The sequence below is a fragment of the Rhinatrema bivittatum genome, chromosome 6, assembly GCF_901001135.1.
Source record: "Rhinatrema bivittatum chromosome 6, aRhiBiv1.1, whole genome shotgun sequence".
NCBI classification, from domain to species: Eukaryota; Metazoa; Chordata; class Amphibia; order Gymnophiona; family Rhinatrematidae; genus Rhinatrema; species Rhinatrema bivittatum.
Genome location: NC_042620.1, coordinates 343,418,602 through 343,437,553, shown reverse-complemented (window position 1 = coordinate 343,437,553; position 18,952 = coordinate 343,418,602). Strand labels below are relative to the sequence as shown.

Here is an 18,952-nt window from a genome sequence, read left to right as displayed (position 1 = left end):
CAGCAGCTTCTTTGGAGAAAACATCATGAAATGATGCATACTGAGGTGGCAGTCCTGGCATCACTGGAGTTGTAGGCATACAGAGAATAGGAGTAACCTCCTTTAGGCATTTGCCATGGCATTCTGGGCCACAACGGGAGAATTCCAACATGGCCCAATTGAATTGTGGCATATGCAGCTGCAACCAGGGTAACCCCAGAACGATAGGGTGCATGGCCTTCTCCAAAACAAAGAAGGAAATTAATTTGGTGTGGAGAGCTCCGGTGCAGAAGGATACCGGTTCAGTATAACAGGTAACAGCACCCAGTAAAGGCTCCCCGTGTATAGATGATAAGAGTAGTGGAGTCTTCATATTGGTGAGGGGAATCCTCAAGTGTTCCACTAGACGTTGAAGAATAAAATTACCTCCTGCCCCTGAGTCCACCAGGGCAAGAGTCTGAAACTCCAAAGGTCCGCAGATCAGAGAGACAGGGAGAGAAAGCAGAGGAGAGGGTGTAGTGAGGCTTAAGAAGAATCCTCCCACAGGACTTAGGCCCGTCTGTTTCCCAGACATATCAGGCATGTTTGGACTGCATTACCAGTTTGTCCACAGTACATGCACAATCCATTCTTCTTCCAAAGTCTTCTCTCTTTGGATGTCAGGTGACTGCGACCAAGTTGCATTGGTTCTTCCCCACCGGCAATGGAACCATCCTGAGTGCAGGCTTAGCACAAACCTCTTTCTGAACAGGTCCTTTACAAGGCTTGAGCTCTTGCACCTTATCACAAACCCAGTAATGAATTCTAGTAGCTAAGGCCTCTAGCTCATCCGAGTCAGGTGTTTCGCGAGCAGCCAGCTTGTCCTTCAAGCGGGAATCCAAACCTTTGAAGAAGAGAGTTTTCAGGCATCTAGGGTCCCAATGTAATTCAGTCGCAAGAGTCTTGAACTCTATAGCGAAATCAGCCAGGAGTCAGTTGCCTTGCTTCAGGTCCACCAATGTAGAACCAGCAACAGTATACCGAGCAGGATCATCAAAAACGGATTTAAACAAGTCCATAAATCCGTCAATATCCTGAAGTATAGGGTTTTTAAGTTCCCACAGCGCAGAAGCCCAAGTCAAAGTCCTTCTATCCAGGTAGCATAGAATATAAGTAGTCTTGGCATAGGCTGTGGGGAAATGAGTAGGTTGCAATGCAAAATGCATACAATACTGGTTTAAGAAGCCTCTAGTTCTCTGAATCTCTCCAGAAAAACATACTGGAGCAGCAAGAGGCACAATAGTCTTTATAGTTACTTCAGGTAACTGACCTTCATTACTGGATATAGAACCTTGATTCTTCTGTGCGTGCAGCTGATGAAATGCAGTAGTCAATTTTTCCAATGCATCTTGTTGTTCAGCAACGTGCCGGGCCAGGCCTGGAACGGCCTGCAAGGCATTGAGCTGAGCCGGATCCATGGAGTTAGCAATCTGTTATGCTTAATGGTGTTTGGGTAGATCCTTGGATACTGTGGCAGCTGATCACGCCCACAGGGGGCAGTCCCGTGAGGGACCACAGTGTCAGGCTAAACTCCAGACAGACAAACACAGATTTGAATCTTTTATTAAACAGTTTTATGGAACCACCAGAGGTGGCAGTAGTGAGTAGTGGTTGTAGAGCCCGGCTGGACGCGTCTCTCACAGAACGCTGGAACAGTGGATCCTCTGTAGAGCAGTGCTGTAGTGGAAAGAGACTAAGAGTTATGAGCACACAATAAGATTAGCATTCAGAGTCCCAAATAGAATAGGAGAGCTCCGAGACAGGGAGAGCAGGCCCTCGAGGAGCGAGTACCTGATCCCTTAGAGCAGAGAGACTCAGTGGTGTTTGTACTCACTTAGCAGTAGCAGAGATTCCACTAGACGAGAGGTCTGGCACCCGGAGCAGAGAGCAGGCCCTCGAGGAGCGAGTACTTGATTCCGGCGAAGCAGTACTGTGGAGAAAGATGCTTTCTGTACTCACTGATGGTGACTGTAAGTAAGTTCCTCCAAGTAGAAGGGTAGAGGTTGCAGGCAGCGACACAGGGAACATGAGCCCTCGACTTGCGCACTCTTAAAAGGACCACGGCAGGAAAGTAGCCTATGGCCCCGGATGATGACATCGGTGGGCCTCTGAATAAAAGGCAGGGCCCAGTCACTTGTTCCCTGCCTTGGCAACAGGCCTCCACATTTGTTTGTGTGCTCATTGCTTGTTCCTGGTTCCTGTTCCTGCCATCATTCCTGTCTCCTGTTCCTGTCATTGTTGCTGGTTCCTATTCCTGCTTGTTCCTTCACCTGCTCCTTGTACCCTTGGACTGATTCTCTGGTATTGACCCTTGCTTCGCCTGGACTACACTTGGACTGATCCTCTGGTATTGACCCCTGCTTCGCCTGGACTACACTTGGACTGATTCTCTGGTATTGACCCCTGTTTTGCCTGGACATCGCTTGGACTGATTCTCTGGTATTGACCCTTGCTTCACCTGCACTGCGCTTGGACTGATTCCCTGGTATTGACCCTTGCTTCGTCTGGACTATGCTTGATCTGATCTCCTGGCTCTGACCTCAGCTCTGTTTCTGGTACCTTGCCTTCCTGCCACCTGCCCTGACTCCAGCTTGCCTTGGACTCTCCTTCAGTATCCTACGGACTTGGTCTCTGGACGCCCCCTGCTTCCCTCTGTTCCTGTTGGCGTCTGGGTCTCTGGAACCCTGCCTCTTCCAGACCATCCTTGACCCTCCAATACCTCTGCTGGTTTCTGGTGTACCTTTGTCTACACCAACTGGGTGTTGTCACATGGAGGCCTGCCTAAGCCAACAGCCGGCCCCGGCACCCAAGGGCTCAACATGAGGGGAACATGAGTTGGTATTGGCAAACCTCCAGTCGGTTTCCGTCTCCTAGTCTGCTCCACCTCCCGATGGTGGGGACCCATAGGGCTTGCCCTGCGGGTAGCATCAACCCCACCTCAGGCCAAGGGTCCACCATCAGTGCAACAGATTGCCAAGGCCATGGATTCGGCGGAGCCTTCCTCCCTCCAGGCTATTCCTGGCCTGGCCTTGAAGATACAAGAACAGCAGCGGTTCCTAGAGGCATTAGATTCTTTTTTCAGACGTCTCCACACTCGGCTGGATACTCATGCAAGTGCCGCAGCTCCGACGTCTGCACTAGTCAGTTCACTGCCCGCAGCCTCACCCACCAGGGTTTTGCTGGATCTACCCGCTCCACCCCATTTTAATGGGGAACCTTGTCTCTGCAGAGGGTTTATTAACCAGTGCTATATGCTGTTTGCTCTGCAGCCTTCCATCTTCCAGGATGAACTGACAAAGATAACTTTTATTTTTTCACATTTGGAAGGCAAGGCTTTGACGTGGGCCTCTCCCTTATGGGAGTGTTCGGATTCTCTTCTGCAAGAATTGTCACGCTTCATGACCATCTTCCGTCGGACCTTCGAAGATCTTGGCAGGCAGGCTGTGGCCAGCATCCATCTCTTATGCTTGCGACAGGGTCAGAGATCCCTCAACGACTACACCATTGAGTTTCAGACTCTAGCCACTGAATTGGCGTGGAAAGAGGATTGTCTTCGAGCCATTTACTTGGATGGTCTTTCATCCCAATTGAAAGATGAACTGGCAACCCGAGAACTTCCGTCCTCTCTAGAGGATCTATTCAACTTGACAGGCTGGATTGATCATCGCATCCAGGAACGTCACCGTGAAGTTAGGACACCCCGATGTGTTGCTGTGGAGCAATCCCGCTCTCCTCCTTCCACGAAGTCTGCTAGTAGTGGGCTTCAATCTACCATCAAGTCGGAAGAACCTATGAAGCTGGGTCGTGGGCGCCTTAGTCCGGAGGAACGTCTTCGACGGACTCCGGCTTGTGTCTGTACTGCAGGGCTTCCGACCACCACGTTCAGACTTGTCCTATCCATCCGGGAAACTCCCAGGCCTAGGTTTGTTTGGGGTCCTGAACTTGGGCACTACTACTCCAGCCCCTCAATTATCTTTACCTTTTATCTTTATCACTAACTTGGGACTCCCATTCCTTTCCAACCATGGCTCTAGTTGACTCTGGAGCAGGTAGGACTTTTATCTTGAAAGACTTGGTACACCTCCTAGGCATACCTACTCATGCCATTGAAGTCCCTCTGCGGATTGCCTCTATCCATGGCGAACCGCTACCTGGGCGAATCTCCCAGAAAACAGCACCTGTTCGGCTACTCACAGGCGCACTCCATGAAGAGGAGATTGAACTTTTTCTGTTGGAGAAATCCATTCATCCTATAGTCTTGGGGATGCCATGGCTCCAACTTCACTCCCCCCAGTTTGACTGGGGAGCTCTGCAGGTCACCGAATGGAGTTCCGATTGTCGCCAGCAATGCATGAAGAAGGTGGAGTCTTCACCTGCCCTCCCCCTTGCAGTAGCCATTTCTGGTCTTCCGTCTCCCTCTGTGAACTTCGAGGACATCTTTTCTAAGCAGAAAGCAGATATCCTTCCACCCCTGTGTAAGTTCGATAGTCCAATTGAACTGCTACCAGGCAATACCCTTCCCAGGTATAGGACTTATTGTTCCATCAGTCGGTCTTAGACGGCTTCACCCCACCTACCTCTTTCTACTTGCGGCTCCTCCCGCTCACCTTGGACTGATGGCCGCCACAGCGTCTGCTTGCCGTTCTCTCCGGCGACCCCGGACCGGCTTTGGTGCTGCCTCCCGCCATTCTCCTTCAAGGTACCTCTAGAGCACGTGCGCGCATGCTGCCCTCATCTTTAACTTCACGTTGGCGCGAACCTCGGGGGCATCCCCCTGTTCTGACGTCACGACTCCAGGGTATATCTGCCTGCAGTATTTGCTAGCTCGTTGAGTTAGCAACAGGATTCTTACAAATGGGATTCGCTCTCCGTTCCTAAGCTACTCTGCCACTCCAGCTCTATCTGGAACTCTTACTACCCTTCGGGGTCGCTAACAGGGTACCCGCTCCTCAGGGGCCTCTCTACTTCTTTCTGGTGCTATCAGGAAACTGGTACTCTCTCTGGTACTCTCTCCGGTACTCTCTCATGCCTAAGCCAGGGCCCAGAGAAAGCAGGATGGCGGTGTCACTCCACGGCCTGTGCGGGAAGACCTGCCGGACGCAGGGAGGAACTACGCAGGAGTCAGGAGCGGCAGAGGTGGCTGCAGTTGCTTGGGGACGGCAGCGGCTGCCCACCGCCGCGAGCAAAGTTGAACTGGAGCTGGGAGCTGGATTCCTGGGGTGAGTAGGCCCGGGCATGGGCCTACCATGGCTGGGACTCATAACAGTTTTTATAATGTGCTATTGTTGAATAGTTGGGGAAGCAGCTCTGTCATACCTGAGATTGAGAAAAGTTGAATTGAGTGTCAGATGTTAATGTGTATCATATTTTGTTACTGATTTTTATGCTGTGTTTTTATACATTGTATTTTTTTCTTTGTTTTGTAAATTTCTTTGGGTTGGACTGTGGTCCAAGGAAGGTGGTAATATAATATAACATAATGCATGTAGAAAGTGTGTGAACTGCAAGGATGAGTGCCAGAGGTGTGATTAAATGAGTTGATTGAGATAGAGTAAACATAGAAATTACTTAAATTAGGGTAAGAGAAATGAAGAACATGTCCATGAGAATATAACCATTAGGTCTATCAAAGCAGTCATGATATTTAATGAGAAAAGAAACACTATCCCCTAAAGTCAATTCTGCATGGAAACATTGAGACAGAAGTTAAATTTAGTGGATATTAAAACTGTTCTTTTGATTTGTATTCTGCAACAGTAAAAAGAAGCAGGTTTGCCCCTGGTTGTTGTCCTATATTTTAACCCAGTGCAAAAATAAAATGGACAAAGCACTGACACCAGACAGCAAAATAGCAAAAAGTGAGGTGTGAAAAAAGACACAGAAACTGTCCAATTAAAGATCCATAAATCCAAATTTAATAAAAGGACCAGGATACAAAAATATGACAAATATTGTAGGACTCCCGACACAGATCATATTTCACACAAACTTCATTGGGAGGAACTATCATCTGTAAGAACAGAAAAACCATTAAAATGGGCATATAAATGTAGGCAGCCAGCAGCTAGTTCAAACTTTAATAAAAGTTCAAATAGATATAATGAAAAAGAAACTACCAATTATCCATGAGCAATATTCAGAAACTATAAATCATTTTGCAGTTGAATTGGCTCACAACCCATGAAGAGCCAGCCAGACATGACCAAGTATTTAAAAGTGTAAAAAGGCTCCAAAAAAAAATCATGTGTTCGGGGCCGACCAATAGCTGAAATAGTATTATCAGTGACCCTGGTAATTGAGACTTCTTTCAAACTATTTTAATAGGGATCTTTTGTTTCAGCCTTTGGCCCTCTCTATTTTTTTTTGTGATAACCTACCTTTTTTATCTTTCAATAAAATCGTCTGTGACATCATTAGATGTCATTAGTCATGCTTGTCACCACTTGGTATTTTTCAGGAACCTCTCCGTTTTCCATTTCACTGGCGACAGAACCTTTGAGATGTTCTTGTTTCATTGGATTATAGTGTCCCTATGATACAGCCTATTGCTATCTCAGGACATTCCCTCCTATGCTTATTGCATGGCATGTGATTTATCTATGTTGATTTTATGTTTTATACATCCTGTCACATCATGTAGTTATCCACTATGTTTTTCTTTTTAGTTTTTTCATCCATCAGTGTGGTTTATGCGATCTCATATCCCTGCCCATTGCTCTATGTTGGGAAATCCTTACGGATTTTAAAGATGCAGAATTTTGAACATTGCTGCTGCATTGGGCAAGTTTGCATTAAGGCATCTTTAGTAGGTCATTCTGCGACTGACCTTCGGTTTTATTTTTTTATTGATTTGTGTAAAACATCTACATGTTTGGTTATTTTTCCCACTACTTTCTTCAAGGGAACAACCCTGGATTTACACTTTACAGACCCTACATCCTTTGGGTTGATTAATGATATTAAATGGACAGTTTTCTTTTAATCATCTGTTTTTGTCCACTTTTTTTTGTTTGTTTTATATTCTTCTTTATATTTGCCTTTACAATGTGGATTGTTTTTCATTAACTCCTAGATGACTTTTATTTTATTTTACATTCCCTCTATATTTATTGTTCATGCTAGAAATACATAATGGGGTAGATTTTAAAACATATGCGTGTGACCATGTGTGCGCGGTTCCCAGTGCGCGCACATGGATGCGCCAATTATATAACATGTGCGCGCAGGCGCGAGCATATTACAAAGTACGTTGACCGCGCGCACATGCTCGCCAGATTTTATAATCTGCACGCGAGTGTGCAGGCGGCGCGCACAAGGAGGGGGGTGAATTTTTGCAAAGTCCGCACGGTGATGCAATCGGGCAGTCCCCAGTTCCCTCCCAGTCCACTCCAATTAAAGAGCGGACTGGTAGGGAACTTCCTTAACCCCCTGCCTAACCTTCCTTCCCCTTCCCCTCTCCTCCCCATTCCCTAAACCTAACCTACCTTGCCTCTATTTTTTTATTTTATTACTTACTGCTCCTCAGGAGCAGAAGTAATTTATGTGCGCCGGGCGGCTGCCGGCGCGCACTTCCCCGTGACAACGGCTAATGCCGCTGTCCCGGCCGGCCTCCATCTCGTCCTGCCCGTCTCCATCCAGAACATGAATCCCCCTGGCTCGCCACTTTCTCAGGGCCCGGCACTTGTGAGAGAATCACCACTTATACCCTTTTGAAAATGTACGCAGTGCGCGCAGGGCCCAGCCACACACGTAAATGACGAATTTTACGCGCATGGCCGATATAAAATTCGGCCGAATATGGGCAATGAATGGACTGCACCATTTTTCAAAATAGTGTCAGCCAGTCTTTTATATCCCTATCATGTGACAAGGGCTGCCCAATGGAACTGGTAGCCCCTGTCACAAGATAGAGGCAAAGGGAGACCGGTGCCATTTTAAATAAAGGCAGGAGCAGGAGGCAATTTTGGTGAGTCCTGGGGGGGGGGGGGGGGGGTCGGGAAGTTGGTATAGGGTAGGCGGGGGTTCAGTTGGTGGGGGAGGTTCAATATTGTAATAAATGGGAAAGGTTGGGGCAGGTTATTTGTTTTTTAATTTTTAAACAATAACAGGAAATGAAAAAAAAAACCCTCTGATGTGGGGATGGACCCGAAAAAGCCCTCCCCTGAAACAAACAAAAAAAAACCTGTCACAAAATTTGTATAGCCTACCACTCCTATTTTTTAAAAATATATTTATAAATGATCTGGAAAGGGGAACATTAAGTGGGCGATCAAATTTGCAGAAGACACAAAATTATTCTGAGTTGTTAAATCACCAATGGATTGTAAAACATTGCAAGAGGACCTTGTAAGACTGGAAGATTGGGCATTCAAATGGCAGATGAAATTTAATGTGGAGAACTGCAAAGTACTGCACATGGGGGAAAACTAACTCACCCTGCGGTAGCTACACAATGTTTGGTTCCATATTAAGAGTAACCACCCTGGAAAAGGATTTGAGCATCATAATGGACAATAGTTTGAAATCCTTGGCTCAATGCGAGGCGGTGGTCAAAAAAGGAAAGCGAATGTTAGGAATTATTAGGAAAGGAATGGTGAATAAAACGGAGAATGTCATAATGCCTCTGTATTGCTCCATAATGAAGCTGCATCAGTACTGGTTGTCACATCTCGAAAAAGGTGTAGTTGCATTGGAAAAGGTACAGAGAAGGGCGACTAAAAACGATAAAGGGGATGGAATGGCTCCTCTTTAAGGAAAGGCTAAAGAGGTTAGGCTGTTCAGTTTGGAGAAGAGACGACTGAGGGGGTGATATGATAGAGGTCTATAAAATAATAGAAACTTAGAAACATAGAAATGACAGCAGAAAAGGACCAAATGATCCTCCCAGTAAAAACTGCTTTTCTGTGCACCCTCCAACTTAATATCATAGCGATATTAAGTCGGAGGTCCCAAAAGTTACAAAATGTAAAAAAAAATAAATTTGAAGTCGTCCCGCGGCTCACGGGTTGAAAACCGGACGCTCAATTTTGCCGGCGTCCGGTTTCCAAACCCGTGGCTGTCAGCAGGCTCGAGAACCGACGCCGGCAAAATTGATCGTCAGCTGTCAAACCCGCTGACAGCCGTCGCTCCTATCCAAAAAGCGCTAGGGACGCGCTAGTGTCCCTAGCGCCTCTTTTTACCGCCAGGCCTAATTTGAATACTGAATCGCGCGCACAGGAGAGTGGCCTGTGCGCGCGCTGGGATAGCGGGCATTCGCCCGCTCTCCCGCGGACTTTACTGTATCGGCCTGACAGTGAGTGAGACCACTGTAGCACAGAAAAGATTAGAAGCAGTCCTTTACCAAATCCAAAAGCTAAGCCTTTTTGAAAACTCTCAGAGAGCATCCCCTAGCATGTCCTCTGTGAAAAACTAGAGAGGAAATTCAAACTGCTTCTCGCACATGCTTGGATTTTACAGTGGGAGCACATCAGCATTGGTTGTTCTAGCGTGGAGATGTAGCCTAGTGGTTAGAGCAAAATGCTGTAAACCCGAGCAGCCATGATTCAAATCCTACTAATGCTCCTTGTGACTGTGTGCAAGTCACTACTCCCGTCATTGCCTCAAATACAAACTTATATTGTGACCCCTCTGGGGACAGAGAAATACGGTATCTGAATATAATCTGTTTTAAATGCTTGAAAAGCAAAATATGAAAAAATAGCCACTATTGGCCAGTTAAAAAGATGCACTGACATTGACATGTTGTCCTCTTTGCTCATTACTTTTAACTGTATTTTATTCAATTTATTCTATCACTGTTTAAATTATTTCTTTTTTAATCTTTCATTACTTATTATTATTATTTCCTATTGGGTTTTGTTTTTAACTTGCTTTTAACATTATTAATGCTTATTATTAATATTAAAAAAAATTGTATTTCTAGAGCCCCTGATGCAGCCATAAAAGGCGAAACTTCGGCCAGAGTTGGGCTGTGTATAATCAATTAATAAATCTTCTTTCCGAGGCTCCGGTCTTGCTTTGTTTTTTTACATCCGTGGCTTTTCTAGACCGCTTACCGTACTGTTTTGTGGATCCTGACATTGACAAGGCATGAAGGTCACACAAACAAGAACTGGTTGCTATAGTTACCAGCAGGACACAGCGAGGGACGGTAACTTTGATACTGGCACGTGGGCGTTCATGAACTTGTCAATGCCGGCTTGCGCCAAAGAATGCAGCCATTTTATAATATATGCCCGTATATATGCGCATGGTAGAAAAAATGCATGCCCAGTTTTATATGGAAGTGTACACAAATGCCGCTTCTACCATGTGAGTGGGGGAATTTTATAAGGGATAAGTGCCGATGCCATAGGGAGTTTCCCCATTTCATTCCCAGTTTACCCAGTTAAAAGATAGGACTTCTCACCTCCCCTAGTTTAATAGTCTCCCTTTTCCCCTGTTAGCCCTGACCCTTAAAACCCCACTGACTAGCCTAGATTTTTTTTAATTTTAATACTTACAAGCCATCCAGTAGTAAAGTTAATGTGCACCAGGGGACCCTGGCTTGCACATTTATTTATTTATTTTAAATCTTTTCTATACCGTTGCTAAGTTAAATACCATCGCAACGGTTTACATGTTGGCACATATATTAAGGTGATTGGGTGCGTACTATAGTACATTATAACAGGTGCCACAAACGGTTCGGTTACAATATATCAAAAGAACAAGCCATCAATTGAAAAGTGAAGTAGGTCATGCCCAGGTGTGCCTTTAAGGTACTAATCACTGGTAAAATTCTTATTCTCTGTATTTTACAATTATGTTTGTGGTGATATAGCGTTGCACATTCTGAGTGTAGTACAGTGTGTTGGTGCTCTCCTGCCTATTCCTGTATTTTTTTCTATTCTCCGGTCTCTTTATAGTATGCTTGTTTAAAAAGCCATGCTTTTAAACTTTTCTTAAAGGTTTTGAGATCATTTTGTAATCTGATCTCCTCCGGCATTGCGTTCCAGAGGGTGGGGCCTGCTAAGGATAGAGCCCTCTCTCTCACTTGAGTTAGTCTCGCTGTCTTTACTGAAGGAATGGTTAAGAGTGCTTTATTCACTGAACGAAGGTTTCTGTGTGGGACGAGTACTCTTAGTGCTGTGTTTAACCAGTCAGCTTTTTCATCATGTACTAGTTTATGTATGGTACATAAGGCTTTGTATTTTATTCTTTGTTCAATGGGTAACCAATGTAATTCCGCCAGGGTTTCAGTTTTATGGTCTCTCCTTCTTTTTCTGCTTAGTATTCTAGCTGCTGTGTTTTGAAGTATTTGTAGGGGTCTTAGCGTTGTACTTGGGAGTCCTAGTAAAAGTGCATTACAGTAGTCTGTGCTGGAGAAAACTAGAGCCTGAAGTACTGTTCTGAAATTAGTTGGTGTTAGTAGTGGTTTTAGTTTTCTGAGGATCATGAGTTTTGCATAGCCTTCTTTTACTTTTAGCGATATGTGTTGTTTTAGATTCATTTCTGGGTTCATTATTATTCCAAGGTTCTGTACTTTTTCGGCTAGTTCAATTTTTTGGCTGTTTTTGAGTATTAATGGTGTTTGAATGATCTCGATATTTTTCCGTTCCAGGTGCAGAAATTCTGTTTTTTCAATGTTGATCACAAGTTCCATTCAGTTCAGTAGTTGTTTTATAATGTCTATGTACATGTTAGCTAGGTTTAACGTTTTCTCTATTGTGTCCTCGATTGGTAGAATTAGTTGAATATCGTCTGCGTAGATGTAATGTGTGATTCCAAGTCCTGCTAGTAGATGGCAAAGGGGGAGCATGTATATGTTAAAGAGGGTTGCGGATAGGGCTGATCCCTGTGGTACTCCTGTTTCGAGGTTTACTTTCTCTGATAATACGTTATTGATCTGAACTTGCAAGAATCTATTATTTAGATATGAACTGAACCAGTTTATTGTTTTGTTGTGTAGTCCAATTTCTTCTAGTCTTTGTAGTAGTATTTAATGGTTTACTGTGTCGAAGGCTGATAAGTCTAGCATTGTTAGAATGTAATGTTTACCGCTATCAAAACCTCTTAGAATGTTGTCTGTTAATGAGAGAAGTGTCTCAGTGCTGTAATGCCTGCGAAATCCATGTTGTTAAAGTCCTGTAATGCCCATGTCCTGCCCTTGCCCCACCCCTTTTTGGACTCTCTCATTTGTACATGTACCTGGAAGCTCTTAAAATCCACTTAGCATGCACCACCTGGACATACATGCGTATCTCCCAGTTTTGGCATGCGCCGGGCTTTTAAAATTCACCATTAGACTTCAATGAGTCTGTGAGTCATAAATGAATGGGACAAAGAATATTCATTTCATTTGTGGGCACACGTTGCTTTTTTTTGGGGGGGGGGCACAAATGAAATTAATTTGGGCTCCTTTGATTTGCTTTGTCCATTCGTTTCAAATCCACTGCACATTCCTAATGTTTCACAAAACCAATTTCATCAATGTCATATCTCTTGACAGGAATCTTTTTGTTTGTTCCCCAGCATATCAGGACTTTTCCTCCAACAGAGGAACAAGAGTGAAATCACTGGCATGAGTTCATCAAATGGAGAAGATCTTCAGGAAGTTTTAGTAATTGCCTTTATCTCCACTGTCCTTCTTCTTACACTACTTCTTTCCTTTGGGTACGGTTGCATACGCCTGCGGGATTACAGGATGTAAGTTTTTGGAATAAATATTAAATTAGGAAATTGTTATACATAGCCCTGGTTTAGGTGGCAGGGTTTGAATGCCTCCAGGTTTACATACATTTTAAAGTTTATGCAAATTTCTAGCTTCCAACACTTTGAGCTCATTGGTGGAGAAAACACTTTACTCTTCAAAGTATTGAATAACTACACTTTCACACCTGCGAATGTTGTTTGCAAGGAATTCCAAAAACAAAGGTAGCGTTTACATCAACAGTGTTTACATATCCAGCGAATTGCAACCAAATCAATTGAACTCCTTACCTGTTTCCCACTTGGGAAGACAGACTGTACACATTGCTACACTGTTAATATGAAACAGCAGACAATTAGTTACAAAGTTGTTTTCTCTTCACACTTCTTCAGCTGTGATCAATAAGGATGTACGGTGAAAATGTTTTTGTTTTCTTTTGTTAGTTTTGGGTGTTTTATTCCTATTTTTTATTTTGTGATTTATTTTGTTTATTTGAAATGAAATAAAGAAAACAAAACAATGGTATCTGGTCTGCCCTCCTCCCTGCCCTCCAAATCTGTATTTCCTAATTGCTCCCGCCTACTTGCCACAGAACTGCGCCCCCAGACCATCTTACCCCAATGCTGGGGTCTAAATGGGGTAGGAGCAATGCCCAGTTTCTCCTGCCCCATCGGTGCTATATTTTAAAAGGATGAGGGACAACCAAAGGCTGGTATCACTTTGGAGTATGCCCATGCTTTAAAATGGCGCTGGTTGACCTGAGGCCCACACCATTTTGAAGAATAGCATTTGAGCAACTGAAGAATGCTTCTGCCTCATTCACAACCCAGCTATGGGGTAAAAGGGTTTGGGGGTAATCTGGGGGTTCCAAGTGATTGATTATTTCAATCCACAAGGCATCATCCGGTGTTGTTTCTGAAGCTGCCATCCTGATATCTGCTCCCCACTCTTTCACGTTTTTGGGATCATGCTCTCCACTTCCTTTTAACAAAAATATTAACTGGATCTCTTGATGGGATCTTTCAGTAGTGCCAGCCACAGGATCTCCAGCAGAACCTAGTCAGAGATTCCCAACAGAATCCTCTCTGTCGCTTTCCAGCTAACTACATGGAAGATCTACTTCTTTCCGCAACGGGAATTCAGGAATACTCCACTCAGTGTTGTTCCCAGGAAGAATCTTCCATGTTCCCTCCAAACTCTCTCTATTGGGCAATCATACTCCCCAGCAAATCTGAGAGGTAGACTGGATTATACTAATTCCATCTCTAGGGTTTGGACTAATGGCAGGTATAGGTCCACGTATAGTTACTACAGTGTAAAACCATAAGGTAATCATGGTTTATGGATTTAAATCATGCTATCACTGTGGTGCTTCAGTGAAATCCAGGATGAGTGGTTCTTGATTACACTATTAGTAAATAATAATAACAAGAATCATACAATTTTTCAATTTCTCCTCTCCCCTTTGGAAGACGTCCTGCAGAACAAACACTAGAACTGATAACCAGAGCACTCACTTTAGATGTGGCCCAATCTGTACATTGATAAATTCTAAAATGTCATAGAAAGTGCTCCCTATGCTGCCTTGCTAGTGTCATCTGCTGTTTAGCAGTAATTTATCTAGATGGGAAGCTTGCAAATCTGGGGGGTAATATTCAAAAGATATCCAGGTAAGTAGCACTGGGAAAGTTAAAGGAAAAAAAAAGTGCAAAGGCTTGTGACCCAATTTCCTCTCCCCCTCCCACCACCAAATTTCACAGATACCCTGAATATTCTTGACTAAAGTTATCTGGCTACATGTGGCCGTACAACTTAAAAAGCTGACCAGCTATGTTTGACCATAGCCAGTTATCCAGCCTTATGCAGCTGGATAACGTTTTACTGATCCAGATATCTTCAAAGGATAATCCAGGAAAGTAGCACTGGGAAAGTTAAAGGCAAAAGACGTGCAAGGGCTTGTGACCCAATTTCCTCTACCCCTCCCACCACCAAATTTCACAGATACTCTAATGGCCCTTGCACCCCGAGAATTTTCTGGGAGTGGGTAAGTTTGGCCCGTGCTCCCAACAGGGATTATTAGGGTTCATGGGGGATGGGGGGGGGGGGAGGGTCTGGAGGTGTTGGGGTACATTGTGGAATATGTTTGCATGGGTGGGGAGGGGCCTGGGAGCAACCGTTCGTGTCAATCCAGGGAAGTGGTTTGGAGGGAAGGTCAGTAGTGGAAAAAAGGGGACGTTTATGAAATGAAGAAGGAGATGCAAAATATGGAGGGGTGGGGGGGTGGGGGGAGGAGGAAATTAGGCCACTAGCCCCTGTGTTGCATACCTGGATATCTTTTGAAAACATCCGGAAAACTAGCAAGTTATCCGGCCTAACAAGGATGGACAACTGTAGGCCTGCTCTGAAGCAGGTCTAACGTTATCTGCTAACTTAGCTGATAATAGTTTAAAATTGACAAAGTTAGCCGGATAACTTGACTCCTCCCCGAAATGCCCCTGGAGCACCTCATTTTAATCCAGCTAAAATATAGCCAGATAAAAGGCTGAATGAGCCAAATCTTGCCATTTAGACAGAAAACCTTAAGTTATCTGTCTAAATGGCTTTTGAATATTGACCTCATCATATTCAATTATTGAAAAGGTGAGGGAGCAATAGCTTTTTTCAGAATAATACACATTGTTGCTGCATGAGGACTGTTGTTATTATAGCAGCATAGTATCCACAACATTTTTACCATTTATCAGTATTTTTGTCCAAATTACTAGTGCTGTATGGTTTGGTCTTCTTTCATAAACGTACAAAGGTCCATATTTAGACACAGTCCGGTTATTAATATTAGTGGATAAAGGTATCCAGCTAACTTTGGAGGAATATTCAATAGTGCAGCCTCAGTATTGAATATAGTCGACAAAGTTAAAGTTATCTGGCTCTGTTTAGCCAGCTAACTATAGGACAGCTCTTTGGGCCAACCAGACTTAGCCGGCTACCTCAATTCCTGCCGTTTGTGCCCCCAGAATGTTCCCAAATTATCTGGCTAAATTCTAGCCTCCTAACTCATTAGCCGCCTAGAATGTGCCCAAATCTTCATTTAGCTGGCTAAATGCTTTTGAAAATGGACCTCACGGCTTTTATTTGATTAAATACGTGAACTTTCCATGTATCTTCTAGAACAGCGCTCTTAAAAGTTGAGAATTCTGTTATGGCAAGGTTGATATCTCTTACATGAATGTATTTCCTAAAATAATATATCATGATGGATGTTAAATAATTTGTTTAATACTAGCACAATTATTTGGATTCAGATAACAGGATCATGGATAATGGCTGGATAGAGGGGAAGTGTGAAGGAAAGAATCCACATCATACATTCCTCCTTTGGATTGTGATTTGCGTGATACAACCTTGACTTATTTTCTTGTTTATCTCTGGCTTGTCTTCCTGGATACATAATAATTCCAAATAATAATAATCATACATGACTCTGATTTTCAGGTTTCAGAAACATCCTCCAGAGGATTGTGACTACAGTGAAACTGAGGAAGTGAACTATTCAGAATATGTATATTCTGAGGTCCGTAGTCCATCAGTGGGATGTCGCTCTAACTCCCCACCTGTACTGGCAGAAATCCCAGAGCAGAAATCACCAGCAGCAAAATCATTGGGCTCCCAGCTGTCTTCGGAGGCCTCTTGCTTGCCTGGTCTGGAGCCCCTTAGTGGCGCTCCTTGGGCAGTTGACTATGCTGTCAAAGAAAGAGCACAGCTGACAGATGAGGACCATTCGGCTCAGTGGGACCTTGCTAGTAGCAGTGACACAGACATAGGTGGTGATGAAAAATCTGGGCAGTCTGAACATGGAAGAAAAAATGAGTTTTCAGAGATGTTAAGACCATCATTCTGCCATCCTATGAACATTGATCATTTTATGCCAGACATAGAGAGGTCCAAATACTCAAGCTCTCTTCCTTCTACTCCTACTGAGGTTGATGATGGTAGATTTTGTCCTATGTATTCCCCAGACAATGGGGGGCCTTGGGGACTGTGCCCTCTGTTATACAAGGATTTTCCCTAATGTGTATCCTTTTTCAAGTGCAAAGGATCCTTTACAAAACTTGGAAATAACAACAATTTAAAAGATATAAAAAAAATGTACCAACATCAAAATTTCCTGGATTATATTTAAGAAGCACTCAAAATATGAAACAGATTTTAGAGTCACAGTATTCTATTTTCCTTCCTGTGAATTTTTTTTATAGTCACAGTGACAACTCTGAGGTGGGAATATAGACTGTAGATCCCATTGGACCTGGGGCAGTAGCAGGGCAGAGAGCCTGGGGAGGATCCTTTTAAATATTTGTATTTAACAAACCGAAAATTGCCAAAAATCTTTGGATGTTTTTGGGCAAGTCTATTTTCAGATTATTTCATTCAGAACAAACTATAAACAGACTTTTTCATTAGGAAACCCACATTTGTAACAAATGAATGTGCATCCCTATTTGTTGCATCCAGGAATGGGGAAAAAAGCATGCTGTGTGGATTTGGCCCACTGGTATAGATTGAGGACCCCTGCACTAACAGCTAAATATGCATGCAAACCGGTTCTGAACAACATTAGCTGGCATGCTCTAAAATGACCATGCGTCTACTCTGAAATTAGGGAACCTCATATGCCAATGAGGCTTTAGTGGGTGCAGGTGGGTGTGGTATGCTAGCCTCCATGCACTATTTCATGCGTGCTGAAACCTAAAAGTTAGCAGCTGCTTCAGACCAAGTAACTAATATTTGCATGCATCCTGCAAGTTTAAATCCTCCATTTATTTATTTACTCTCTGATACTTCATACCAACTGATCCAAAGTTATAGGGCCAGTTTGCAGAGAGGATGTAATTTTCCATAACCCCCAACATAACACGCTTATTCCCTTTTTGTTCACACACATGCACACACAATCACCATGGGCACTCACTGGCCCCAGTACAATACCCCTGATGATCCATGCCCCCACCCAAAACATCCCCCCATGAAGGCTTAACACCATCTCAATGCCCTCTTCAAGGCAGTCACTCCATAGCCCCCTCCCCAATAAAGGTAAGCTTCTCCTCACTAAGGCCCTCCAGTGAAGGTAACTCGCTTCCCACGCGATCGTAGCAGGCCCACGTGACCTCCTGATCTCCCTCCCACCCCTTGGAATGATACTTTACCATTCCAGAGAACTCCCACACCTGATCTTCTCTAGTGGGGGGGACGTGAGAAGAACCGCAGAGGTGGATTAGATTTGGTTTGGGATTCAATTACTCATCTTTCCAAACCTATGCTCGAAGCAAGTTACAGTTCAGGTAGTGTAGGTGGGCTGTGTGTGTGTGTGTGTTTGTGTGTGTGTGTGTGTGTGTGTGTGTATGTATGTGTGTGTGTGTGTGTGTGGTGGGTGGGTGGGATGATTGGCTGGGAGGTATGTTTTGAGGGCCTCCGAACCCCTTATTGTGAAGAGGAGACAAATGATATCTCCAGTGTTAACCGGCCTTTTCACTCTGAGCGAGTTGGCATGGGGGCGGGGTTTGCACTCCATTGCGGGCATGCTGCACTTTTTTTGGTTAGATGCACGATAACGGCTTGCGAGCTGAAATTTAACGCATGGGCCATTAAGTGGCATTTGGGCGTGAATGCCAAATTTTCAGCTCAAGCCACATATTTTTGTGCATGCGTTGTAGTGCTTGGGCCCCAAAATCAGCAGAACATCTGCCTGCCGCGGGCGTTTGAGCTCTGTGCTATTTCATTTCTGTCTTGGAATTCAGGATCTTTTCAGTCATGTGGGGAGATCACTGATTTAAATATTAAAGAGAGTTGAACTGAGGCTGCATTCCTGTTTGCTTCTGTGTGATGATGTCTGTAAGCTTATTCTTTATTTTTTGCTTTGGAGCTAATGGATGAATACAGGAATACAATAATTACTTCACAATTCTTTTCTCATTGATCCAGTTTCAGATTGAGGGCAGGGTGCCAAATAAAATCAAAGGTTCTTGTAAAGTCAATAAAAGATGTACATATTTTCCCTGAGGGGATATTTTTTGACATGCTTATTGATGTGTAAGATAAAGATGGGGTCTGTGGTTGGGTGCTTGGAGAGGATCCCAGTCTAAGTTCTGTGCAGGCTTTGGCAGTTCATTAAGAATTGTAGTTCTCTTGCTCTTGACCTGCACTCCCTCCCTTTCCACCTGGAATACACTTTCTGCGACAGTGCATCAT

General features: G+C 44.1%; 1 protein-coding gene across 2 annotated transcripts in view; it reads left to right on the top strand.

Annotated features, from left to right (window-relative positions):
- LOC115094573 overlaps positions 1–18,735 on the top strand; it is a 106,347-nt gene extending 87,612 nt beyond the window's left edge. For both annotated transcript variants that reach the window (XM_029607768.1, XM_029607767.1), the window contains exons 3-4: positions 12,532–12,705; positions 16,202–18,735. In XM_029607768.1, coding sequence (XP_029463628.1) covers positions 12,532–12,705; positions 16,202–16,778 — 751 coding nt within the window. In that variant the 3' untranslated portion in view covers positions 16,779–18,735. The remainder of the gene's footprint in view (positions 1–12,531; positions 12,706–16,201) is intronic.
- Positions 18,736–18,952: the final 217 nt, after the last annotated feature.